The sequence below is a fragment of the Asparagus officinalis genome, chromosome 10, assembly GCF_001876935.1.
Source record: "Asparagus officinalis chromosome 10, Aspof.V1, whole genome shotgun sequence".
Lineage (NCBI taxonomy): Eukaryota > Viridiplantae > Streptophyta > Magnoliopsida > Asparagales > Asparagaceae > Asparagus > Asparagus officinalis.
In genome coordinates this window covers 16,244,708-16,271,805 of record NC_033803.1, presented here as the reverse complement: position 1 = coordinate 16,271,805, position 27,098 = coordinate 16,244,708, and the positions used below count along the sequence as shown (strand labels likewise).

The 27,098-nt window shown below is 39.0% G+C and overlaps 1 protein-coding gene across 1 annotated transcript; it reads left to right on the top strand.

Moving 5' to 3' along the window:
• Window positions 3,103-21,861, top strand: LOC109826506 (ELMO domain-containing protein A-like). The gene is made up of 8 exons (XM_020393535.1): window positions 3,103-3,444; window positions 7,589-7,689; window positions 9,253-9,321; window positions 9,484-9,599; window positions 9,700-9,754; window positions 16,772-16,892; window positions 17,055-17,102; window positions 21,683-21,861. The coding sequence occupies exons 1-8, from the start codon at window positions 3,366-3,368 to the stop codon at window positions 21,859-21,861; spliced, it is 768 nt and encodes a 255-aa protein (XP_020249124.1). The 5' UTR covers window positions 3,103-3,365.

Below are 27,098 nucleotides of genomic sequence, written 5' to 3'. Positions count from 1 at the left end.
ATGACTTCTAAATCAGAGTCACTAAAAGACATGAGTTAATCCGTCCTCGGCTTCTTGTCGCACAAGTTGATATGCAATGCTCGTCTGGCATGCTTCTTTCTAGTGTTGTAAGACATTCCTCTTGTCGTTGCATCGCTGATAATAGTATTAATGATACTTTTATTGTTGGTTTTAGCAGGCCACGCATCAGACTGCCACTGAGGACGAGGCAATCTGGAGCGAGACCTATTGTTGGATCTCCTAAGAGTGAGTTCTCTCCTTTCCTGCTAAGAGACAAGCCTCTTTAAGAATCCTTTCTGTATCAAGTCCTTAATATCTCTCTGGAAGACTTTGTAATCATTATTGTGATGGCTATGATCTCGATGATATTGACAAATTGCCTGATGTCTTGAGACCAAGGATCTGACTTAATGTGAAGAGGAGTGGAATTGAGGTATCATTCTCTCTGGACCATGTAAAGGGCTTGTGTGAGGGAAGTGTTGAGGTCAATAAGGGCTGGCTTCTTAGCGGCTTCTCTCCTCTGTTCTCTCTTATCAGCACTGCTCAATATGGAACCGGCCCTAGGTGAATCCTTCTCTATCTTCCCTTTAAGAGGGGACTCGGCCCCTAAGTTGGGGTTTGTTGTTGCTGATACTTCTACTTCTCTAGCCGCCTTATGGGCTCAGACTTCTTCCGTGTCCATAAATCCTTGGGCTCTAACCATCAACGACTCATAGTTGGTGACTCGATTCACAATGAGCGAGTCAGCCAACTTATTGTTCTGCAAGCCTTCCGAGATTGCGGCCATGGAGGCCATGTTGGGAGGGTCATTAACTTCTAGCCTATTAGCTTGGAACCTTTGAAGTAGTCCTTGAGGCTTTCTCCATCCCCTTGTCTCATCTAAACCAAGACATGAGAGGGCTTCTTTTTCTTAGAGTTGACCAAAAGTTGATGCATAAATTTTTGGCTGAGCTGCTGAAAACTGTTAATGGACTTCCTATTCAATGAATTCCACCACATCTTGGCACTACTTGTCAAGATGATGGGAAAAGCTCTATAAATGATCGGCTCCAAAACTTACTGCATGCTCATCAGATCACAAAAGTTTTGTGCATGCTCTTTTGGATCATCATTTCCTTTATACTTCTCAATGTGAGGCATCTTGAATTTGGTGCAATGGACATTTATTATCCAGTCGACGAGCGGAGTGATCCCTTTGATAGTCTCGACGATAGCGTTGAATGTCCGGTCATAACCAGATGCTAAGTTAGTTGTGGAAAGATCCGTAGTCGCATAGGAGTATCTGTGACCACATGAAGCAGTCCATGTGATCCGCTCATGGCCATCATGGCCGAAGCAAATGTAGCCTCAGCGTACAGATGGGGCTATCGAGGTGGGGGAGTGAAGTGATCTTACTAGCGAGGTAGAGGAGAGGTGTTCTTGGCGTAGTCCTCATACGGTCACTGCTCGGTCAGACCCACAGGAGGGGGAGGAGGAGGAACGACTGATGGAGAGGGTTGCTGAGGAGAAATCCGACTGAGAAGTTTGTTCATGAAGGAAGCGAACTGCTGCTGGAGAGATTGAGAAATCCCTTGAGCTGACTCCTCCAGTTGGGCTTGAGTGACATAGCATAAGTGTTGGTCTTCAATAAAAGGATTAGAGGATTGACCTATGCAATCAGAACTAGCCATTTTGTGTGAAGAACGATGATGGCTCCACTGTGAGCTTCACTGTGGGTGCCAAACTGTTAATGTCAGTTATTGCACATGGAATTATTTATGGATTATGAGGGGTGTCAGAGCCCTCAAGCTTCGTAAGATGGTTGGTTCCTGAGCCAGAAAACCTATCCTACACATAAAGGATTCATGAGAGGTCGGAGTTGGTATCTCCGGTGGTTCCTCCGACGATCAAGTTAGTTCAAAACTTGAGTGAAGAAGTAAGAGTTAAGTAGCAAATAAAGTTGCTAAACATTGCTGAAAAATAGCTTACCCTAAACAGCAGACCTCAATTCCTTTTTATAGCATATCATAATGGCAGATAGGTAACTTTGACCGAGTCCAACTAGTGGCTTGGTTGTTATCTACTTTACATGTATCGGTCGCTGAAGGGGTTGAGTTATCCAGATATTTAATGTGGGGATGACAGGGTCCATGTAGTGTTGACAAGGTCCGATGAATCATAAAGACTTTCGGGGCTGGAGTAATGATGATTTTGACCATGCATTTAAGGTGATGGCGATTATCTGTCGGAAAGGCGCTCAAGGGTGCACCGCCTTCTCATTCGTCTCCCTGGAGGCTGGAAAACACCTTATTTTTAGTCGGCCTTGCAAGTTGTCGGCCTGGAAGGGCCGAATGCCAACAACAAGTGGAGTCGAGTGAGGATGCTTCTCATCTCTATCCTGCGGGTAGGTCAACAAGTACCGCCTTTTTAGTCGACTTTAAAAGTTGTTAGCCTGGAAGGGCCGAATGCTGGAGTTACTCGAGTCGTCCCTCTGTAAATATGTCTGTTTATGCATAGGGTGGGACACGTGTCGGCTTCCTAACAAGATTAACACTTAAACAATTTTGCAAGCTATAACATATGGCTAACACCTACAAGGGCTGCTTTTTCTGTTTATCCATTAAAACCTTACCAAATCTCACATTTCTCTCTTTTTCATCTCCAGTGGATTGTTGATTGCACCACAACTCTTAGACACTCAAATCAATTTATCAATCTTGCTATTGCTACTACTTGACAATGTAGGGGGTAATGTTGCACCAATATATGATTTGAAAAGAATATGTTACAACAGTTGTCCAACAACAAAAGAAATTCTGAAGCAAAGAGTGCAAACAACATAGAGCGCAAAATGATGACAGAATGAGCAAATTTTAAGAAATTTGGTTAACTTAGACATAATGTAACATATCTAACTTTGGGGGACTTATTAGGAGAACTTATAACATTTGGGGGATTTATTTAAAATATTTAAGATTTGGGAGAGTCATTTGAAAATAGATGAGTGTTGGGGGACCAATATGAGAAAAATACCAAAAAATTTTAACTTCGTAATCCACAATATTGCAACCCCAAAATAGTAACAACATAATTTTAAATTAAATAATAAATAAATAAATAAAGATCCGCCCTCTTGCTTGAATCGAGCGAGAGGGAGGGAAGAAAAGAGCAGGACCAGATAAAAACCCGCTGTCCTTAAAAAAGACAATTTTTAGACAAGGAGAAAAAAAAGCTCGAAAGATCTCTGAAACCCTAGAAAAAGTTTACCGAAAAAAGAGACCCTAATTAATTCGTCCCCTTCTCTGGTTCAACCTCGCAAATCTCCGCTCTACGAATCCGACGATTCTTGATCGCCGCCGGCATGAACAGTTTAGGAGGCGGGTAAGATGAGGATGGATGAAATTTTGCAATTGAGGAGGCAGTCTCACGGTCTCGATCGAGGCAATGGCTACCTTTCCTCTTCTGGTATAATCCTCTAAATTTTTTCCCTCGTTTTCAGTCAATTTTGTAGTTTAGCTTGCTGATTTGTGTCGAATTCTTGGAAAGTGGTGAAATTTCCTCATTTAACAAGATTTTTTGCGTGCAAATTGAAGAACTGTTTAGCCTGTTAAGATTGTTTCGGTTAATTTCTGCATCATGTGGGCCATTTTTTATGAAATGGTGTTGTGCCTATGGTTTACTAGACGATTTGATGGATATTTGTGCTTAATATTAACCCTAAAACTCAGTTGATAATGAGTCTGGAAGAATTGGTGACACGGAAAAATCTGTGCACGGAATTGCGTAATTTCATTTCTTCTGAAGGCATTGTGTAAGTTGATGACCCAAAGATGAACTCCTTCTCGGGATTTACTATTAGAAGGGAAAGTGTGGTATATATCTGGAAAAACATGCACAGCAAATAGGTTAACGACTAAAGGGACTTTTCTTTAACCTTAACAATTGATCAGAAACATGAAGTGAAGAGAGCTAACCTAAAAGTAATTCTATTTATTTATGAGAGACTCATGAGGAGGTTGGACGTTGCTTGAGTATTGGTGGGAGAATAAAAACAATAAATTGACTATAATATATAATAAAGCGATTGACATAGAGAAATGACGTGGAGTTTCATGTCCTTGTTTAGGCACTGCTACTTCCAACAGGCTTGTAGTTGGATTAACTATTCGGTATAAGTCACGGTTACTGATAAAGGATAATGTTACTGTTTTTCTAGAGGAGTTCAATTCTGAATATTTGGCATAGTCGGAATTTTACTGATTGATTGATGTTTTTGGAGGAATATGGTAGATAAGAGATTGTGAAAACTATAAATATAAAATTAAGATCATTAGCAACGGTCTATGGATTTCTGATCTGCAAACTCAAAGTTGGTTAATCCGAATGGGAGACATGGAGGCGATTGTACATGCAACAATTTCTGTTTCTCCTTTTGTTATTAATGTAACAAGGCCACGTTACCGTGTTCACCATTGATTCAACTATTAATTTTCTAAATCTTGTGCTACCTAGTAATAGCATGCTGATTTAACCAAATAAAAAAAATTCTTAGAAGTCTGTCCACAATGTACCAAAGCTTATGGCTATGTTACACGAGTACTTCTACAATGAAGCTGTACCCGTACCGGACACATACCCAACACTTTCCCGTACCCAAACTTCATGGACACTTCTTGAATATATGCATGCATTTATTACAACATGTACTCAATTATACGATATATGTGTTAATTTAAAACACTTGTCAAAGACTTCCTAAACGTAGAGCTTACACTTCACATCCGTCTTTTGAAACTAATGAGATACGGCTCGGATTCGTTTCAGTCCATACCCAAGTTTAAAACTATATAGTTAATGGGTCGTTTACACATCTAGTAAAAAAATGAGTAGTTTACAATTCATGAAAATCAATATGATAAAAGAAACTCAAAAATGTGATATATATATAGTCGTGTCCACGTACCCTAAATTTTACAGTTTTGCCGTGTCCCGTACCTGCACCCGCACCCGTACCCGTGCCCGTTTCCATGCAACTTAGCTTACTGGTCAAGAGGTACTATTGATGTAAACAATAACATCTGTTGGTAATGTTTTTGGTACTTTGGAACCCAATCTAAGTTTGTCTAGACACCTCTTGAGCATTAATTTGATTGATACTAATGGCAGACTTGTCCAAATACCTTAAGCTACCATTAGAATATTCCAAGTAATTATGGGATTGTAAGCAGTGAACAGGTCGTAAACATCAATGAAGGTTGTCATTGATTTGTTATCCAAACCGGAAGTGTTCACTAAGACAAAACATTATTACCTTTATAATAGATGAACAAGTTATATGTATTAACTATCAAATTAGGTACGCACGATGTGAGAATCCATCATATAGCTGTTGGTGGAAGGGGATAAAAGGAAAAAAAAGGTATTAAAAACAGAAAACAGAGTATGCCTCATTATATCAATTACGGCTCATTAAATTCTCTGCAACTAGCCATCGTTCCTTTCTGAACCTTTGTGGCTAGCATCTGTTTCATTGTTTGTTTTAAAATTCTCCTTAAGTGCTTGAGGCTTTGTACCCAGAGTGACCAGTGACCACTATGTGCTTGTTCATTCTCCAGAAGGGAAGGTGAAACCAAATTAGGCTTTTGTAAAGCCAGACGTAATGCTATATTTCAAGGTCGTTTGGTTTGTTGCAAAAATAAATTGCATCAAATGTTGTTGCAGCAAATGATGAATGCCGCATTGTTGCAGGAAATTAACATCAAATTCATTGTTTGAATATCTGCAATTATGTTGTAGGAAATGTACTTCCTATCCAAATTTAGTGTTTGGTTGAAAAACAATTAGTGCAAAAGCTACATAATTTTTCCACATGAGGAACCTTTGGTGTAGATGGTTTTTCCTATATGGATTTAAAAAGATTTTTTTGATGAAGAGGAATTATTTTTATTTTTAATTTTCCTTTCTGTGGAGCCTGCAACTTTTCCTCCCAAGAAATTAGCTGCAGCATTTGCTACAACTTTTTTCTCTTATTAAATTCAAGTCCATTTACATTTCATAATTACAAAGTTGCAAACGATGTTTCTACAAATCCGGTTGCTCTATTTACTCTTGCAACTTCATTTTCATCCAACAAACAACCCCTTAGATACATACAAGAACCTAGTTAGTGTTTATCCATATGGGTCTTAATTCACATTTGTGAGTTTAAATGTGTGACAAGGTGGCAGGACACAACTATCACACCAGAGAAGTAAATGAAGATCTGCATGCACATAATAACAATCTCTACTGAGTTTTTCATTATATGGTAATCTATTTCAATAACTAGGTAATATACAGATATAGTCCAGTCAGCTCCATCCATGGAGCCTCATCTGGCACAAGTGCTTTCCTCTTAAGCTTTCAAATATTATGATGTACTGATATATGTAAAAAGATGATAATCGATATTATGAGGACCGTAGCCCACCCTTGATTTTAGTCCCATGCTTCTTAGCATGAGTTGAGCCCTTTCACATCTTATTCAAAGTGATAGTTATCAAATGATCAAGAGTTATCTCTCTTAAAAGTGATCTTTTCTTGTATACATAAATGGTTGCCTTGATTGCCCCCATCATTTTACTCACGTGGTTTTGAAAAGGCACTGCTTCTCACTGTCAATTGTTAATAATTATATGCAGTCTTTCCTTAAATAGAATATCAGTTGCTAGATTTGGGTACTGAGTTACATGCACATTATGCAATTGTCAGACTCTTGCGCGATGCAATCATGAACTTTTGCCTCCAACTTGTTTCAAATGTGCGCACAGTTCTCTTGATGAGTATTACCATATTCACTGACAAACTAAAGATAGACCTAATAAGCTCTAAAGGAGCAGATTAAAATAATCCAGATAGGAGTGATGGAAGCTTCTCCGTGAATGTGAGGTTATCATACAGAACTCTTATTTGATTTCCAAATTGGCCAACACTCTTGAAAATGGAATTCTCCTAATATCAAATACATAAATCCAGTTATTTGTTTCAAAGAATTCCCAGGTTCCTATTCAAAGATTGATATCCATAGCCACCATATGCTATGCCAAGTTCATTCGTAAACCTTCAGTCCATGTTATTCTGTGTTTTACTCATTTATTCTCAGAAGTCTTTCAATTCAGCTGTAGAAGTTTACTTGTAAAACATTTGGATGATCATGTGGTCTTTCTTTTAGACTTTGTAGCGAGTTATGTTTGCAAAGAACATGTCGTAGAGATAAACACCACACAACAAGTTAATAAAGATGATAGATCTTATGCACGCAGATGAAATCAAATCTTATGCACACAGATGAAATCAAACTTCAAATTTGCCTATGAAGAGTGATGATAGTTAGCACAAAATTATAATGGTGAGAGTAAACAGCTGACGAAGTGCCACAATTGTTGAAAATATCTTCTGTAACAGATTAAATTTATTATACTACAGATGTACTAACATGAAGGTGTTCTAAACATTTTTTTTGTACGTTAAAATATTTCCTCTGTTTGTAATTGAGAATATGTGATGATTTGACCCTATCCTGAATAGATAAAACCCTTATTCCATTTGCTTCTGCATTGTGTTGCCATAGGTGAAGGATCATCTGCATGGATAGGGAAGGGCCTCTCTTGTGTATGTGCTCAGAGAAGAGAAACCGATGTGCGCCTATCATTTGAGTTGACCCCTTTTGAGGTAAGCATTTATGTTCAGAGGCAATGAATACAATACTAAAAATATATCATTCTCCCAACCTTATATTCAGTGCTTTAGATATAGTTTTATATTTTTGTTTCATATTAATATTAACAATGCAATATTTATGGACCTGCTCAAATTTTAGCAGAATATCCCTATCAAATTTCTTATGTCCATGCACATATTCATACTTTCTTGTAAATGGCCTTGACTGTCTGTCTATCCTTGCGACATGGTACTAGTCCAAGTTCAACCAAAGTTGTCTTGGAAAAATCCTCACAACATGGTACTGGCCCCAGTAAATCCAAAATTCTCTTGCTAAAACTGCTAAGTATCTATATTTTGAGGCATCCGAGTATCACACCATACAAATGTTGGTCTTAATTGAAAAATTCTTGGTATGGCGATTTTCTCTTGTAAAACAGGTTATTTTAGTAAGTATGTGGTGGAGAAATGGTGTGAAATGTGTAAGGGACACCATACAAATGTTAGTCTTAATTGAAAAATTCTTGGTATGGCGATTATCTCTTGTAAAACAGGTTATTTTAGTATGTGGTGGAGAAATGGTGTGAAATGTGTAAGGGAGTTACTCAGTCTTTATTTGGTTGTGGGGAAAAACGTGACTTTCACTTAAATTTTGAGATAATATGTACCTAACTTTAAATAAATGAGATTTTAAGAGACACTATAAGAGCCTGCGAAGCCTAGGTGATTGTTGTTGCTCTGGAAACAAAATACACATAATTACCCTTGGTCATTATTGTTTCTCTAGTAGTGAGGTACATATCTTATCCCAGACCATCTTTTTCTAATCAACTTTAATGTGTCATCTTAGGTAAAGTTTATAGTAGCTTCCTAGTGATATTTAAAATCTTTATTTAAGGAGATTTTTGAGTCAATGGAAGTGCTAGAAGTGACTAAAAGCTTGGATCCTTCTCATGCTTAATGTTGAAAAACTTGATACTGTCATCTAATGCGTTTAGATATCTCAGGACTGTGATGCTGGGTCTTGTGCAATTTGTTTATGCACTTTACTCCTTTTGGAGTTTGCTAGAAAACTTTGAAGGATGGTTCTTGGTTAGAAAACCAAGGAGCAGTTTTCCAAGTTGAAGGAGCAGTGTTCCAAGTTTCTCTATTCTTGGATGAGCGAGGACTTGTGAATCACAGTCGATTCTTTGACATAATTTTGTATTGCACAAACACCCAAAGAAGGCAATTAATTATATTGGAGGGTTTATAATATTCTTTTGTTCCTTATGTTTCCCATATTAGGTAATTCATTCGTTTCCCATTTTAGATGATTCCTTCCTTTCCCATTTTAGGTGCTTCTCTGGAATTCGGTGAGTATTTCTACTTCTATTACCTTTGATCTTTGGTTGATAATCACTTCCATATGAAAGAGCTGTATAACGTGACTCATTAAAATTTTTGTATATCTCGCTGCCCATCCAATGGACAAGTCATTCTTGTCTTATAATTTTGTGAATTTATATATAGATTGGGGAGGTAAACCACCCACTTTTGACTTCCCATTAGTGATTTTGTACTTTTGTGGCTCAGGAGAAATGTCTACAGAGGCTCCAAGATCGTATTCATGTTACTTACGACAGTAAAAAGATTGAACACCAGGTAATGAATGTCATCCAGCCTTTTCATTTCCTGTCTAAATAGTTATATGTGGTTTTGATATCTATAAGAAATCCCTGTTAGTGATATTATCAGGTTCTGCTTTATTACACTCTGTCGTGTGAGCTGTCTTTTACCGTTATCATCATTTCGTGAATCTTGTAGGAAGCCTTAACAGCTCTCTGGCATGCAGCTTTTCCTGGAGTTCAATTCAAGGGTTTGGTATCTGAACAGTGGAAGGAAATGGGATGGCAAGGGAAAGACCCGTCTACAGATTTTAGGTATATGATTATCAATGACCATGTAAGGTTGGCCTTTTGCTTTTATTCAACTCACTTTTTTCAGATCCAGGACTGACAAATGGTTCTCGACTTATCGCAGGGGCGGGGGTTTTATATCAGTGGAGAACTTATTGTTCTTTGCAAAGACCTATACAGTGAGTACTTGTTACTTAATTAGTGCTTAAATTGATCCATGCAGAATGGACCATAATAAATCAGGAATGATAGTGTGCACGTTTTCCTTGGAGCTGTTCTCTGATTACTTGACATTTGGTTTACTATTTTTAGTCTCTCCTCCCTCTCTGTTTAAACTAAAAGTCCTGGTCCAGGAACTAAATTTGAAATGACTAAGCTATGCGTGTTATTTTATGACCAAAACTCAAATACAGTAAATATTAGATAACATCATGTGAGCAACACTTCTGCTCCTTTTTTGGTTATATTTAATAACGAGAATGGCTCTGCTTCTTGTAACCAAACGCACCACTAATTAGTGTTTGGCACCTCGTGTTTTGCTCACTATAGGGCAGAATAACCTTAAATCTCTGACAACATGGAAACTTCTTAATAGAAACAAATTGCCAAGAGAAAGCCTCCGTTGGCTAGATATTCAGGCTTCAGATCCCAGCACTGAAACTGCGGGTCCGTTTTACTCTTTTTTAGCTTGGTTAGTGTCGTTAGACATAGAGAGGCATACTAGATCTTGTTTGATTCAGCCATTACGGCTAGGATTAGGGATGTAATTCACGTTTTTGAAGCCAGGTATGCTGGATTAGAATTGATGAGGGCTTTTATCACTGAAGTAAAGCCCCTTGCTAGAACACAAGACAAGTGCGGATTCTATCAGAACCGCCCACATACAAGCGGTAGTTCTGAACCGCACTGGGGAGATATCTGGGGCCAAAATGGGAATTTGCCACCCATTGTGCAGTTTAGAACCACCTGCTCGCATGCAGGCCGTCCTGATAGGATCCACAATCCACAAGGCTGGTTGGACAACAGGAAATCTGGCTCAACCAGCCTGAATGCTGCGTATCAAGGGCAAGGAGAACTCTTGGTGGTTGTCGAGCCATCGCTCACCTATAGCACTTCCTTTAAAGATAATGGATTCCTCTAGTAACATTTAATATTGTCAAATCGGTATTTCAAAGATATTCAACCTTACTCAATAAGAACAGCTTATAAGAGCTCTGCTTCTTGTTCTCCTGTCTTGTAGGTGACTAGCTGATGCTTTCTGTTGTTTTCTTCTTTGAACCCAGAATCATGTGTGTTAGTCAAAAGCAGCCATCGCCAAAAAAAAAATGAGGCAAACTTTTGACAAAGCACCGAAAGAAGAAAAGGGCGGGTCCCAGAGCAAGAAAAAAACATGTAGACGGGCCCTACCACTAATAAAATATTAGTACATAGTATTTTTCCAAACACTATAAATAGGCCCTAAATTTTTAAGGAAAAACTCATCCCAGAAACAATTCCTCTTATAGAAGAATAAGAGAGAAAAGAAAGGCTTAGAGAAAAGGCCTTGTGAGAGAAAATTGTGAGCAATTTTTAGAGTAAAATTATGTTGTGAGTATTTGTGAGAGTGATTGTAAATTTTTTCCCCCATAGTGAAAGATCTGCAGCAACTCGTGGAAGTAGAAAATTTTGTGCCGAACCACGTAAATCTTGCGTGTCCTTTTATTACGCATTTATTCGCTTTCTAGTAAATCTGGTTATAAGGGAATTTGCGTAGTTTCCTAACAACTGGTATCAGAGCTCTGGTTGTGAAATCTATCAATTTTCTGCGAGATTACTATTCACATGAATAGTGAATTTCATGAATAGTAAAATTTTACTGACGGTACCAACTTGTCGGCAGAGGTGTCTTAATACATGGTGGTTCGCAGAAATTGTCAAAAACATTTTAGAGAAATTCAGATTCGAGTGGGAGCGATGACTGCAGACGAAGGAAAGGTGAAAATTAAGAAGTTCGATGGTGTGGACTTTGGCTTTTGGAAGATACAGATCAAAGATTATCTGTACCAGAAGAAGCTGTATCAACCTCTCTCAGGAAGTAAGTCAGATGACATAAAGGATGAAGAGTGGGCTCTTCTCGACAGACAAGTCCTTGGAGTTATCCGATTGATGTTATCCCGGAATGTTACTTTCAACATAGCAAAGAAAAAGATCACGAAGGGTCTTATGGCGGATCTCTGCAGCATGTGTGAGAAGCCCTCTGCCTCAAACAAAGTTCACTTGATGAGACGGCTGTTCAATTTGTGAATGACGGAAGGCGCATCGGTAGCTTAATATCTTAATAAACTCAACATAGTCACAACCCAGTTGAGTTCAGTTGGGATTGAATTTGATGAAGAAGTACGAACATTGATACTTTTGTCTTCCCTACCAGAAAGCTAGAACGCTACCGTCACGACTGTGAGTAGCTCATCGGGAAGTAACAAGTTAAAGTTCGATGACGTTCGTGATCTGGTTCTTAGTGAAGAGGTCCGACGAAGAGAATTGGGTGAAGCTTCAACCTCCTCAGCTTTACACACGGAGTCTAGAGGAAGAACTTCAGAAAGAAGTTCAAATCACGGTAGATCAAAATCTAGAACAAATAAATCTAGATCGGGAAAGAAAGATTTCAAGTGCTACAATTGTGGTAAGAAGGGACATTTCAAGAGAGTGTCGGACACCGAAGAAAAATACTGGTGCACAGGAGTCTGCCAACATGACCGAGGAAGGAGGTGATGCTATGATTTTAAGCGTCAACAGTCCGATTGAATCATGGATTCTTGATTCAGGAGCATCCTACCATGCCACCCCTTGCCTAGAAATCATGGAGAACTGCGTCAGTGGTGATTTTAAAAAGGTACATCTAGCAGATAATGAAACTTTGAAGATCATTGGCAAGGGAGACATCTGATTAAAATTATCAAATCAGATCACATGGAAGTTGCAAGGAGTGAGACATATTCCTGGCCTTAAAAGAAATTCGATCTCCGTAGGACAGCTTGATCGAGAGGGTTACTGTACAACCTTCTCAGGTCATGAATGGAAAATTACTAAAGGAGCACTCGTCATTGCTCGAGGTAAGAAAAGTCGTACTCTCTATGTAACCTCTAACCTAGAGCATATTGTTGCAGTAACAGATGCAGATGAAAAATCAAACTTATGGCACCAAAGACTTGGTTATATGAGCGAGAAAAGGATGAAGACACTTCTGTTAAAAGGGAAGCTGCCGGATCTAAAGAATGTGGATGTTATCTTATGCGAGGATTGCATCTTTGTCAAACAAAAAAAATTAGTTTTGCAAAGATTGACAAGACACCCAAGGCAGAAAAGTTAGAGTTGGTTCATATCGACGTATGGGAGCCATCTCTAGTTTTATCTCTTGTAGGTTCACTGTACTATGTCACCTTCATTGATGATTCTACAAGAAAGATGTGTGTCTATTTTCTGAAGAAGAAATCAGAAATCAGAAATCTTCAATACCTTCAGAAAATGGAAGGTCATGGTGGAAAATAAAACTGGTTTAAAGATAGAATGGTTGAGGTCAGACAACGGAGGAGAGTACAAAGACAGTAGATTCAAAGAATTTTGCGCAAATAACGAGATCAAGATGGAGAAAATTGTTTCTATGATACCGCAGCAGAATGGTGTAGCGGAGCACATGAACAGAACTTTGAATGAACGTGTCAGAAGTATGAGGATACATGCCGACTTGCCCAAGTCCCTCAGTTCCCTTGGATGATGGAATACCGGAAGAAGCTTGGAGCAGAAAAGAGGTAAACCTTTCGTATTTAAGAATTTTTGGTTGTATCTCTTATGTACACATAAATTCTGCTGAAAGAAGTAAACTTGATGCTAAATCTAACAAATGCGTTTTTGTTGGTTATGATGGTGATGAGTTCGGTTACCGGTTTTAGAATTATAAAAATCGGAAGATCATCAGAAGCAGAGATGTCATATTCAATAAGAATATGATGTACAAAGACAGATCAATTGCAGAATCAAGTAGCTCTATACAAAAGTTGAAAAAAGAAATTTGCTGAATTTGAGGAGATTTCTGAAAATGATGTTCAGACTAGTCCTGAAGTAGTTTAAAAAGAACCAAGCACGCTAGAAGTGAGACGCTCTAGAATTCCTAAGCTAACCCAACGTTATTCGCCTTCTTTGCACTACTTGTTGCTGACTGACAGTGGTGAACCGGAGTATTATGATGAAGCAATGCAGGTGGAGGATTCAGTCAAGTGAGAATCTGCTATGCAAGATGAGATGAACTCGCTTATGTCAAATTAGACGTGAGACTTAGCTGAATTATCACCAGGTAAGAAAGCTCTTCATAACAAGTGGATTTACAGGATCAAAGAAGAGCATGATGAGAACAAACGCTACAAGACAAGATTGGTTGTCAAAGGATTTCAGCAAAAGGAAGATATTGAGTACAATAAAATTTTTTCTCCGGTCGTGAAACTGACTACAATCAGATTGGTGTTAAAAATTATAGTTGCTGAGAATTTACATCTTTATGGTGATTTGGAGGAGGAGATCTATATGAAGCAACCAGAAAGCTTCACAAAGACAAACAAGAAAAATCTAGTATGCCGTTTGAAGAAGAGCTTGTATGGGTTAAAACAAGCTCTCAGACAGTGGTACAAGAAGTTTGACAGCTTTATAGGCAGCAACGATTTCACTAGATGCCAAGCAGATCATTGTTGCTATCTCAAGAGGTTTGTCAATAGCTTCATTATTTTATTGTTATACGTTGATAACATGCTCGTTACAGGATCAGATCTGCAAGAGATTATAAATTTAAAGCAAAAATTGTCAAAGCAGTTCGCAATGAAAGATCTTGGAGCCGCAAAGCAGATTCTTAGAATGAGGATCAAGAGAAACACGAAGTCTGAGACTTTGATGTTATCACAGGCTAAGTACATCAACAAAATACTCTCCAGGTTTAATATGCAAGATGCTAAACCAGTGGGTACACATTTAGGTATTCATTTCAGACTTTCCAAAGAGTAGTCACCATGTATGCCATGGTTTGTACAAGACCAGATATTGCTCAAGCAGTGGGAGCTGTTAGCAGGTACATGAATAATCTGGGCAAGGTACACTGGGAGGCAGTCAAATGGATCCTCAGATATCTACGAGGTACCATAGGTAAAGCACTTTGTTTCAAAGGTGAAGATACAATACTAACAGGTTATGTGGATGCTGATTTAGCAAGAAATGTTGATATCAGAAAGAGCACTATAATGTATGTCTATACTCTAGGAGGTACTGCAGTGAGTTGGGTTTTTCAACTGCAGAAGATAGTTGCTCTCTCCACAACTGAAGCAGAATATGTCGTTACAGAAGCCAGCAAAGAAATGGTTTGGTTTCAAAGTTTCTTGGATGAGTTAGGTAAAAAACAAGAAGACAATGTCTTATATTGCGACAGTCAAAGTGCTATTTATCTAGCGAAGAATCCGTCCTTTCATTACAAAATGAAACACATACAGATGAGATATCATTTTATCCTGTCACTTCTGGAAGATGGAATTTTGAAGTTTGAAGAGATCAGTGGAGCTTAAAATCCCGCAGACATGCTGACAAAGACGGTGACTATTGACAAACTAAAGCTGTGTTCAGCTTCAGTTAGCCTGCAATAATATCAAGACCGGAGAAGAGCTACCGTATAGATCGAGATGTGAAGACAGATTAATATCAGTCTTCAAGTGGGAGATTGTTAGTCAAAAGCAGCCATCGCCCAAAGAAAAACGAGGCAAACTTTTGACAAAGCACCGAAAGAAGAAATGGGCGGGCCCCAGAGCAAGAAAAAACATATAAGCGGGTCCCACCACTAATAAAATATTAGTGTATATTATTTTTTCAAACACTGTAAATAGACCCCAAACTCTTAAGGAAAAACTCATCCTAGAAACAATTCCTCTTATAGAAGAATAAGAGAGAGAAAAGAAAGGCTTAGAGAAAAGGCCTTGTGAGAGAAAACTGTGAGTAATTTTTAGAGTGAAATTGTGTTGTGAGTATTTGTGAGAGTGATTGTAAAATTTTTCCCCTTAGTGAAAGATCTACAGCAGCTCGTGGACGTAGGCAATTTTGTGTCGAACCACATAAATCTTGCGTGTCCTCTTATTGCGTATTTATTCGCTTTTTCGTAAATCTGGTTATAAAGGAATTTGCGTAGTTTCCTAACAATGAGAGTAACCCTTTCTACCACAAGAGAAGAATTCAGGATTCCCCTTTGACCCCATGCAAAAATTCATTTTCTTCTCTGAGTGTAGTTTTTTCTTTACAACAAATAGTTCTCTATTGTGAAGGATTAGTTATTAATATGTACATTTTTTGGTCATGTATATAGTTCTAAAACCAAACTTTTTATATAACTTTTATCACCTTATATTTTCCTTACTATGTTCCGTTTGGGCGAAAAATGAATTCCACATGAGTCGTGTTCATGGTTCTTTTATAGATGCAAATTAACCTAGGAATTTCTAATGCTTTTGGAAGTCATTAGTTTATAGGTGGTTGGCTGGTCATAGCTATAAGCTGTTTCGGGCTCTTTTATCTGATTCTTCCACCTAAGATTTCTTCCACCTAAGATTTGGTATGTTCGTAGGACATTGAAAGTCCTTGAATAAGCTTCTCAATCTTTTAAGAAATGAGAATCTTGGTTGTCTTTTTTTCCCCTTCATTGTGCTATAAACGCTCCTAGGAATACAGTTTGTAATGACTTGCATTGCGATTATGGTTTCTAGTGCACATATATGCATTCAGCATGTCAATTTGATCCTTAATATCCTCCACTTTCATCTTCAGCATCACATTTCTTCAAAAAGTTATAGAAGACAATTTGTGAATTCAATTTTATCTGAGAATTAAGTTCAAAATTCTACTAGAGAAGGCCTTGGCTCGTGGAAAAGTTTTTTTCTGTCCCGTGTCCTGAGTACTACTCTATTTTTCAGTTACTTGTTGTTTTATGACCATTATTGCTATTCTTATGTCTCATCCTAAATCGATCCAATGCTCTTATATACTGAACTAATATAAGTCGAAGTGAAAGCTAGTGGGCAATTCTATACTAGCACAGATGGTAACACCTGAATACCTTTATTCAGGTACCGTGAAGGCCTATTTTCTCTTGAGTTATCTTTCATTTCATCTAACAGTTGATGCAACTTTTCACACAGAAAACCTTTCGACAACTTCACCGAAAGCTAGAGGGCAACCGATCTGATTGGGAATACCCATTTGCTGTGGCTGGTGTGAATATAACGTTCATGCTAATCCAGATGCTTGATCTTCAAATTGGTTTGTGCTTTTCATGGCTATATGTGGCTTATAAATCGATGGAAATATAGTTCAATTTCTCTAAAACCTATGCATCAAAATGACGGACTTTGTAATAGCTTCAGTCTCTTTCAACAAACTAGCGTCCAACGTATAAATAACAGTTACCTTCTTAATTTGCAGTCAAACCAAGGACAATGATGGGGGCAGTTTTCTTAAGGCTACTTTCAGGTATCTAAGCATCTTATTTTGCTCGGACTTTTTTCTTCAAGAATCATGGAATAAGAATTGTTGCTATCATGAAGATTACGTAAAGCATGAAGTAAGCTTATATGTTCAAATCTTTCTCATATAAGGGTGAAACCTGTTATTTCTTTTCTTGGTCCTCTATGCAGTTTTAAAATGTTAAACTCTATATAATAGTTATGAAGTGAAATTCACTTACAAATACTGTATCTAGTTTTCTTTAAAACCTGTTTTTTGCTTTTCTTTAAAACCTGTTGAGGTGAGAGGAGCGATGGACACTAAGAAATATATTGTTATTATTTCTTTAGTGGTACAAACATACTATACTCTCAAATACAAATACTCTCTTTCTCTCTCTCCTTCTTTCTCTCTCTCTCTATATATATCTTTCTCTTTCTCTCTTTACTACTGGGCTCTCTGTTTGATGCTCTAACTCTTCACTATTCTCCTCTATTTATAGCCTTCAAATGGGTTGGTGGAACAATATTTTAGGTTGGTGGAACAGTAATAGGGTTGGTGAGTTACTGTAGCTAGGTAAGTGGGGGGTAGGTGTGAAGCTGCTGATTTCTAACACTCTCCCTCAGTAGCGACATCTCTATCCACAAGTCCAAGAATTCTAACTTCCTTTTTAATGCTTGGATTTTCTCTCTCACTGCTTGTCTCCATTCTTCACTCTCGTATGCTTTTTTGAAGGTAGATGACTCCTTCACGTCTTTCGTAATAACCATATTAGCATACTTGGGATTCGGCTTCATAGGTCTGGTTGATCTTCGAAGTTGTTCAGTTGGTTCTTCTTCGATGTTCTCTATCTGGCTCGGGCGCACTTCTTCTGACGTTGTCTGATAAACACCGATTTTTCATGGATTATTCTCCTTTAAGGATGTTGAAGAGCTTGATTAAGTCTATTCTGATTGACGTAATTCTTCTTCTTGACCTGTCTCTCCCAGCTTCTTTTGTAACTTATCCTCTAGATTACTAGAGTCTGTGAGTGCAACTTCTTGTGAAGCCTACCAAGACGAGGCTTCGTTAAACACAACATTCCTTGATGTGTAGCACCGTCCGGTTATGGGATCACAACATCTTCATCCTTTTCTTTTATTGTCATACCCCATAAATATACACCTTACAGCCTTTTTATCGAACTTGCTGCGTAAGTGATCAGGTATAAAGACATAACATACACAACCGAAAACTCTGAAATGGCTTACGGTTGGGTTGGTATTCCACAACTTTTGAAACAACTTTTGAAATGGTGACATGAACTCTAGTTTTGGTTATAGTAGCTGATTGATCACATGTGCCGCCGTCTTCATACACTCCGCCCAAAAAGGTCCTAGTACGTTCTTGGCATAAAGCATGCTTCGACATATCTCCGCAAGGTGATGATTATTCCTTTCAGCTACGCCATTCTGTTGTGGAGTATTTGGGCAATGTTAGCCGTTGTCGAATCTTGTGTTGCTTCAGGTAATCGTAAAACTCCTTCGATGTGTACTCTCCCCCGTTGTTTGTGTGTAGGCAACGGATCTTTTTGCCAATATCTCGTTTGACTTCTTCTCGAAATTACTTGAATTTGGAGAGTGCCTCAGACTTTTCTTTCATAAAATTAACCCAGACATACCTCGAGTATTCATCGATGAAAGTGATCATGTACCGATTCCTACTAATTGATTCTTATTTTACTTGACCAAATACATCTGAGTGTACAAGCTCTAAAGGTTCATTGGCTCTGAACTGTGACTCCGAATACAGTAATTGATGCGCCTTACCGTACTGATAACTTCCGCATACGGTCTCTCCACAAATATCCAAGTATGCAAGACCCTTCAACATTGACTTCTCCATCACGTGATAGCTCACATGGCTAAGCTAAGTATGCCACAAATCAGCTGTCTCATACTTTTTGGCTTTATCTATGTATGTCAATTCTGCCGACATCACATAGACAGATTCTACATTCCATCTCTCCATGATAGGTTCTCCTGATAATTTTAAATTTCGATAGACTTTTACATCTTGTAACCCAAATACTACATAGTTTTCAGAAGATATTAATTGGAAAACAGATAGAAGATTCTTTTTCATACCCGGTACATGGTATACATCATGTAGTTGTATCTGATTCGGGTTGTAGCACGGCGTAAATGCAGTCTTTTCGATGTGTGTGAGATAATCTTGAATTATTTGCTATCATAACTTCTCGACCGCCTTTATACTCTTTCATGTTGATAAGTTTCCACTTATTTCCCGTTATGTGGTTGGAACAGTCAGAATGACAATTCAATCTTTTTTATAGCTGATTTCTTCTAGATATGAAACAACTGCAAATACGGACTCAGTTTCTTCTACAATTGAGGTTAGTGCCATACTAACAACATCGTCTTTGTCGACTGGTACATCTTCAATGATGGTTACGGATGCTTGGGCATCCCATTCTTCTTCATCATCTGGACATCTGCGCGATGTTGTAGTATTGCTCTCTACAGGCCTCGTCTTGTAGCGACAGTCTCTGGAAAAATATCCTTTCTTCCTACAGTTGTAGCAGCTATCGTCAGGTCTCCTTGCTCGACGATCACCTTGCTCCTCACGCTGTTGTGTTCTATCGTTGTATGACCGTCCTGGTTGTCTCCTTGAACTAGTCTTTCCATACTCCTCTTTCCTCGGGCCTCTTGGTTTGCCTCTCTCCTTGCTGCTGAAGAGTACTTTATCTTCGTTTTTTTATTGAAACGTCGGCCATTTGTTTGGCTAGGGTTTACTGTGTAGCGAGCAAATTCTCCAACTCTAATAATATTGGTTGAGTCGGCCACCTATGTATACAACAACGAGTCCGTGATATTCCAGTCTCAAACCGTGGATGATTATTCTTCTCGTTCTTGCATCAGATACTTTAGAATCTGGATCTAGTTGAGCAATATCTAAACAGAGTGATTTTACTTGCTTGAAGTACTGATTGATTGTCAGATCCTTCTGTTGCAAGGTCATCAATTGATTCTCCAGGAGTTGAAGTCGAGCATTTTTCTTTTTTGAGAAGAGTATTGCGAGCGTATCTCATGCCTCCTTCAGAGTTCTAGCATCTCGCATATAGTCTACAAGATCTTCTTCTACTGTCGTCTTTAGCACATACATAGCCTTGCGGCTTTAATATTCTACTTTCTTAGTGCTTCTCCAGCTTCCCAAGATGCTGTAGTTTTAGCACTCCCGATGACCTCCCAGAGGTCTTGTCCTTATAAATAGGACTTCATATACGTCTCCCAGTAGTTATAGTTATTACCATTGAGTTTCTTGAGTGTAGTAGTCGTATTTGCTAGATCCGCCATCGTGACGTGGTACTGCTTCAGTATCTCCACGCAAGTCTGGTCCCTGACCAACCTACTTCACAGTTCCGGACTAAACACGAGCTTCGGCCTTCAAGAATGCTGACAGGATCACTGTAGGAGAGAGCGGCTCCCGACCGTCTTCTATCACGAGCTGCAACTTCTACTATTTCATGTGAACAGTAACCGTACTTATAAACAGTAACCGTATTCGTGAATAGTAACAATAGTGATGAATAATATCATACTCGTGAATAGTAAGCAGTGTCTTCAAAGGGTAAATGATAATCTAACTTATTTTCTGATGTGGATGATCCATCTTTGGTGACAACCACAAAGCATACGATAAACAGATACACACACCCTAATTCAGGTTTTGATACCACTTATTGAATTGAGAGGAGCGGTGGACACTAAGAAATATATTGTTATTATTTCTTTAGTGGTACAAACACACTATATATATATATCTTTCTCTTTCTCTGTCTGCTACTGGGATCTCTGTTCGATGCTCTAACCTTTCACCACTCTCCTCTATTTATAGTCTTCAAAAGGGTTGGTGGAACAGTGTTTTTGGTTGGTGGAATAGTAATAGGGTTGGTGAGTTACTGTAGCTATGTAGGTATGTGTGAAGTTGTTGGTTTCTACCATGTCTTTATCATAGTCATTTACTGAAATTTATTCCCCTGTGTAGCCTTTTATTCAGATTTACGCAAATGCTTCCTTGAAATTAATTTAAATGGCGAGTTTTAATGAAATGTTTGTGTCTTAGTTAAGTATTTTCAGCTATCAGTGGTTCTCAATATGGATTTTTTTCTTTTGTTATCTTTTAAAGAAGTTCGAATTTGCGTGGTAGGTGATTTATCTAGTATTTCTATAATTTTTCGAGGATATATCTGTGGGTTCTGGTTGCTGAGTAGATTTTGCATTCTGCCATGTAGCCTTGTAGGATTAGCAAAGTGATGATTTTTTTTAAGTGTAATCTGATTTGGTGCGCCTACTTCTTTTTACATGTTATCTTACATGAACTTTATAGTTTATACTAGTCAGTTACCATATATTTTCAGAGACATAACTAGTGATAGGAAGCTATAAAGTTCATCATTCACATAACGTATGATCTCATGTGGATTCTCTCTGAGTCTTCATCATGCTTATGAGGACCGAGAAGAGCCATTAGGTCCATTGTAATGGAAAGATATCAAATCTTTGCATCGGCTTCTTATGTGACTATGCCTTGTGATTATGATGCAGAAAATGAACGAGCCTTTGATGTTCTATACTGCATAACTTTCAAGCTGATGGATCATCTATGGCTAGATATGCGTGCATCATACATGGAGTTCAATGTATGCATTTACTCACTTAAGATAGAAAGATGCAAACTTTGCTGTTGCATTAATTTTCTTAACTCTTCTTTTTCGTCAGATTGAAAGAGAGCTGCTGTTAGAAGACATCCAAAGGATTGAAGAGATGCCGTCCTTTAGTCTTCTTTCTTGGTAGTTATTGTGCTTCAGTTGGCTTTTGGTTGATTTATGTGCTAATTCTCACATTCCATTGTTGTTTTCCACTGGTTTTTGTATTGTGTTCATGTTGTCTGAAATATTTAACGTTTAAAATGTATCAACATTTTTTATTAGAAAGCGGTTGGTATCTTGTGTTGTATCCTTGCTTGAGTTCTTGTGAAGATTCCTGTAATTGTTATCTCAGATGTAGGGAACTGATGAATGAACATGAAATGGGCAGAATGCTTGATTTTGATAATTGAACTCACAAAAGAACAGAGGTAAATATACTGTAGATCTCTCAATAGAAAATCATAAGGGAGCATGTCTTCTTGTATCAGCTTTATAAATTGGTGACTTGCATTTAGTCGTGCATTATATGCACATATGAATACGATCATCGGATTGATTCATGCAACGTCTCCACATATTTTGTGTTTTGTTTTGGACTGATTTTTCTACTTGACATATATTACTTTTTATTGTTAGCATTTTTGGTAAAATTGTGTTAAGGTCCCAACTACGAAAAGCTCATGTGAGTAAGTCCATTGTATTATGGCCCATTGTGCAAACGCCCCAGATACGAAGTATTTATGTGATTCAGCCATTTGTACATTGCAACTCAGTAATGAGAGGGGGAAAAACCCTGAATTACCCTAGCAATTTCCCCCCACAATCAGTAACCGGCCCTATTTCAATTGCCCTCCCCCTTCTCTCTCTTCTCTCCAAAATTCACAGTTAACCCAAAAAAAAAATCCTCCCTTTCCTCCTCCATCTCCTATGTACTTTGAAAAAAAAACCCCTCCTTTCTAAATTTCATTGATAATTTATAGGTTTTTAAGATGCTTTAATCTACACGTTCAATAGCTTGCAAATGGGTAACTATACACCCAATATTGTGGTTATGTTTCGCCTTACACTTCAAATCATCATCATTCTCAATCGTAAAAGTAAAGTTGTCATTGTTATTTTTGTCAAATTTATATATAAAAAAATAAGGCATCATGTGAAACTTTCAACATCTCTAGCACATCGAACGTGAGTTCAAAAAAATATCATACAAGAATTTATACAATCGAGAAAACTGATCTCTCACCTAAATAAACTATGCAAATGAGACCTTTCTCGGCTATTAATGATAAGGGGGTTACGAAAAAAAATGGAGGGGAGTTATGAGAAGTAATGAAGGTTATTTTAGGACATAAGGGAGGTTGAAAAACATAAATTCTAACACAATAAATGAGAGGAAATGAGATGAATTAGGGATCTTTTTTTTTTGAGAAAAGTAAACTTAATCATTCATCGAATCAGTTGAGAGTACATCATAAAGAAAAAGGGGTGGGTAATACGACCAAACAACATGATTTTGTAAAGTTCTAGCGGTCTGTGCTAGAATGTGAGCTGCTTTATTTGCCGTTCTTCTAGTCCAAAGGAATCTGATGTTTGGAATGTTCCGCGCAAGAGAACGACAATCTTCGATGAGTAGCCCAAAGTAGGAATGAATTAGGGATCTTTAGATGAATAAAGTAGAGAAATCGGCAAAATTTCCCTCCAATTTTGTGCATTTAATGCGATCTCATTTCAGCCAGCTTTCTCGATTTGAGAAGATTTGCCAAACATATTTACCGAGGGTGAAAATGGGCTTTTTAGGTTAAATATGATATACAAATTGTATACATGACATGCGGAGGGGCCTTGTCACATTGGAATTCAAAGGTCTTATGCACATGGGTCATAAGTTCATAATAGGTTCGTTAGCGGTCTTCTTTTGCAATGCTCAGCTATTAAGTTTAATTATTAATTTTAATTGAGTTGATATACATCAAGGGGAATTTGCTTGTAGCAACCTCATCTCAAAGAGTCATGACTGAAAACTCCCAAGAAAGAGTCAACTTCTCAAAAAAACTTGGACCCAAACGTAACTTTACACCTCATCAAACTTTGTTCTTCCCTTTTTACCCCTTTTTGGTTCTCAGCTCATTTTCTTCTCAACTCATTCTTCTTCTTTCATCATCATCTTCTTCTCCAACTTCAACTCAAATAATCTGCGAGGATGTGGGCGATGAGAATGGACTGACTCAATTCTCAGCCTAACACTCTAACAGAGAGAACTTAAGCAGGGCATGAATGATAAAGCTCTGATGGCTCAACCATGCCCAAGTATCACAGTCAATGGACGGTGGTGTTTAGTTGGTGGTGTTGCGCGCAGCGGAAATTTCGGCAGCACAACAAGAGAGTCAGATCGCAATAAGAATTCTCGTCTCACCAAGGAGACAAGAATCTGAAGCGGATATCTCAACCAAGTGAGATATCGGCTCTTCTTCTCATCAGTTCTAGGACTGACCTGTCGAGGGATCCTAAAAGCTATTACAAATCACACAAAAGCAGTACAATCAATTTTTACGTGGTTCGGCAAATTGCCTACGTCCACGGGGCAAGGAGGGGGGAGATCTACTAATAGAGAGAGAGATTACAACTAGGGTTTACAATTACTCTCAAACTAAACCCTCAAACAAACTCTCAAATCCCTCACAAAATAACTCTCTACAAAAGGATGCAACAATCCAACTTTTCACCTCTGCAGCCGCAAACCACACCAGCAAATCAACCTCCTGTTCTCTTTGCTGCAGCCGCCTAACACCCAAAAAAAAGCCACCTTAGCTTGCACGCCCCTTGCAGCAACCAATAAAAAAAAAGCTCCTTGCTTTTCACCTTTGCCAACTGCCTCACGCGCCTCCAGTTGCACAAAACCCTAGAATGATTAATAGGGTTTATATATATCACTTTGAGAGGTTCGGGTGGGCCAGGTCACATTCATGGGTATTCTTGCGATCACCTCACGCAAATGCTGTTTTCATTCACGTGGTGGTGGGCCCCCACGTTCACAATTCTCCTGCTCAGTGAAGTTTTCCCAAAACTGAGCCGACACCAAAGCAACCAAAAGTCCCACTTGTTGTGTCCAGTACAAACTCAATCCACAACAAGTTGAGAACCCGAACGAGAGTCCAAACAGTCTCACCCCCATCAAAATCAACTCACCACACCGGCTGCATCATAAAGACTGCCTACGTATCCTCTTGCTCAAGGAATCAAGCCGCCCGTAGTTCATCCAAATGGCCGCCAATGGCCTCAACAATCACAAATATACAACAAGCTTCGACAATGATCAAATTTGTTGCTCGGAACCACCTTTGTGAGCATATCCGCCGGATTATCCTTCGTGTGGACTTTCACAATTTCCACATCGCCATCTTCAAGAACATCTCGAACGAAGTGATAACGAACGTCAATGTGCTTCGTCCTCGCATGAAAAACCTGATTCTTCGCCAAATAGATAGCACTCATACTATCACAATGAATAGTGACGGACCTCTGCGATATACCAAGTTCCTCCAAAAGTCCTCGAAGCCAAATAGCCTCCTTCACAGCCTCCGTAACTGCCATATACTCTGCCTCCGTCGTAGACAAAGCCACCGTCGACTGTAAGGTGCATCTCCAACACACCGGCGCACGGGTCAAAGTGAACACATACCCCGTCGTAGACCAGCGCTTATCCAAATCCCCGGCATAATCCGAATCAACATAGCCAATGCATAGCTGCCCACCTGTAGTGTCCCGCTCATAAACTAAACCAACATTGAGCGTACCTCGAATGTACCTCAAAATCCATTTCACGGCGTCCCAATGACCCACTCCTGGATCATGCATGTATCTCGAAATCATGCTTATCGCCTGTGACAAATCCGGTCTCGTACATACCATTGCGTACATCAAGCTCCCAACAGCGCTCGCATATGGAGTCTTCGACATCAACTCACGATCTTCAACTGACTTTGGTGAAAGACCAGCTGAAAGCTTCAAATGGGCTCCCAAAGGTACACCAACTGGCTTCGTATCCATGCTAACATGGAATCGCTGTAGAACTTTCTTCAAATAAGCCACCTGTGTCAAACAAATTCTGCCCTTCTTCTTATCTCTGCCGATCTCCATCCCTAGAATGCGCTTCGCCTTACCCAAGTCCTTCATCTCAAACTCATTTGAAAACTGAACTTTTAACTCATCTATAGCCGACCTGGAAGTAGAGGCAACCAACATGTCATCGACATAAAGCAACAAATAAATGTACGCACATCCTCTTAACTTGCGAAAATACACGTAAGGATCAAACTGGCTCCGAGTGTACGAATGACCAATCATAAAACCATCAAATCGCCTATACCACTGTCGAGGAGACTGTTTCAAACCGTATAGCGATTTCTTTAATCTGCAAACTAATTTTTCCTTCCCTGCAGCTCGGAATCCCAATGGCTGAGTCATATATATTTCTTCATCAAGATCACCATGAAGAAATGCCGTTTTCACATCCAACTGATCTAATTCCAAACCATACTGTGCCACCAAAGCTAGCAAAATCCGAATCGAAGAATGCTTCACCACCGGAGAGAAAACCTCATTATAGTCAATACCTTCCTCCTGTGCATAGCCCTTCACAACCAACCTAGCCTTGAACGCCTTGTTAATCCGCTTCGTTGCGTGTCACTTGGCTTCGGTGTTGTGGACTGGCACTCGTGTTTGGATATGTCGCCCGATGGTTCGTCGGTTTGTGCCGAGCTGTGCTAAGGGACCTATAGGCAGATCTCCTCCTGCATAGCCACCTGCCACGAATCAGCTTCCGAACTCTGCTCGGCCTCTCTGAAAGTAGTAGGTATCATCTCATCGATACTCTCCACCGGAAGTGCATACGCAACTGTGTCGGCATACCGTGCTGGCATCTGTATGTTTCTCCTCTGTCTCCGAACCGCAATAGGATCCTGAACCTGAGCCATCGGTTCCTGATCCTGCACATTTGTACTCGTATCCTCCTTGTCACCGTCGTGCTCGCCTGGCGTCACCTCAGTCAGCACTCTAATGGATACTGTACCATCTGGACAATGTGGAACTGCATCGATCTCCACCACCTGCGATATCTCCTCCGTCGGGTCGCTCTCCACCTGATGAGAGCTGGGAAGCTTCAAGATAGATACCTCATCGAATGTGACATCCCTACTCAGCACAATCTTCTTATCTACTGGATCCCAAAGCTTGTATCCCTTGACACCACGCTTGAATCCTACAAATATGGCCTTCCTAGCTCGAGGTTCTAATTTATCAGTTCTAACATGATA

Coding starts and splice junctions, on each gene's coding strand:
- LOC109826506 (XM_020393535.1), top strand. CDS start 3,366: ATGAGGATGGATGAAATTTTGCAATTGAGGAGGCAGTCTCACGGTCTC. Junction 3,445..7,588: donor TGGCTACCTTTCCTCTTCTG/GTATAATCCTCT, acceptor GTGTTGCCATAG/GTGAAGGATCATCTGCATGG. Junction 16,893..17,054: donor GATGCTTGATCTTCAAATTG/GTTTGTGCTTTT, acceptor CTTAATTTGCAG/TCAAACCAAGGACAATGATG.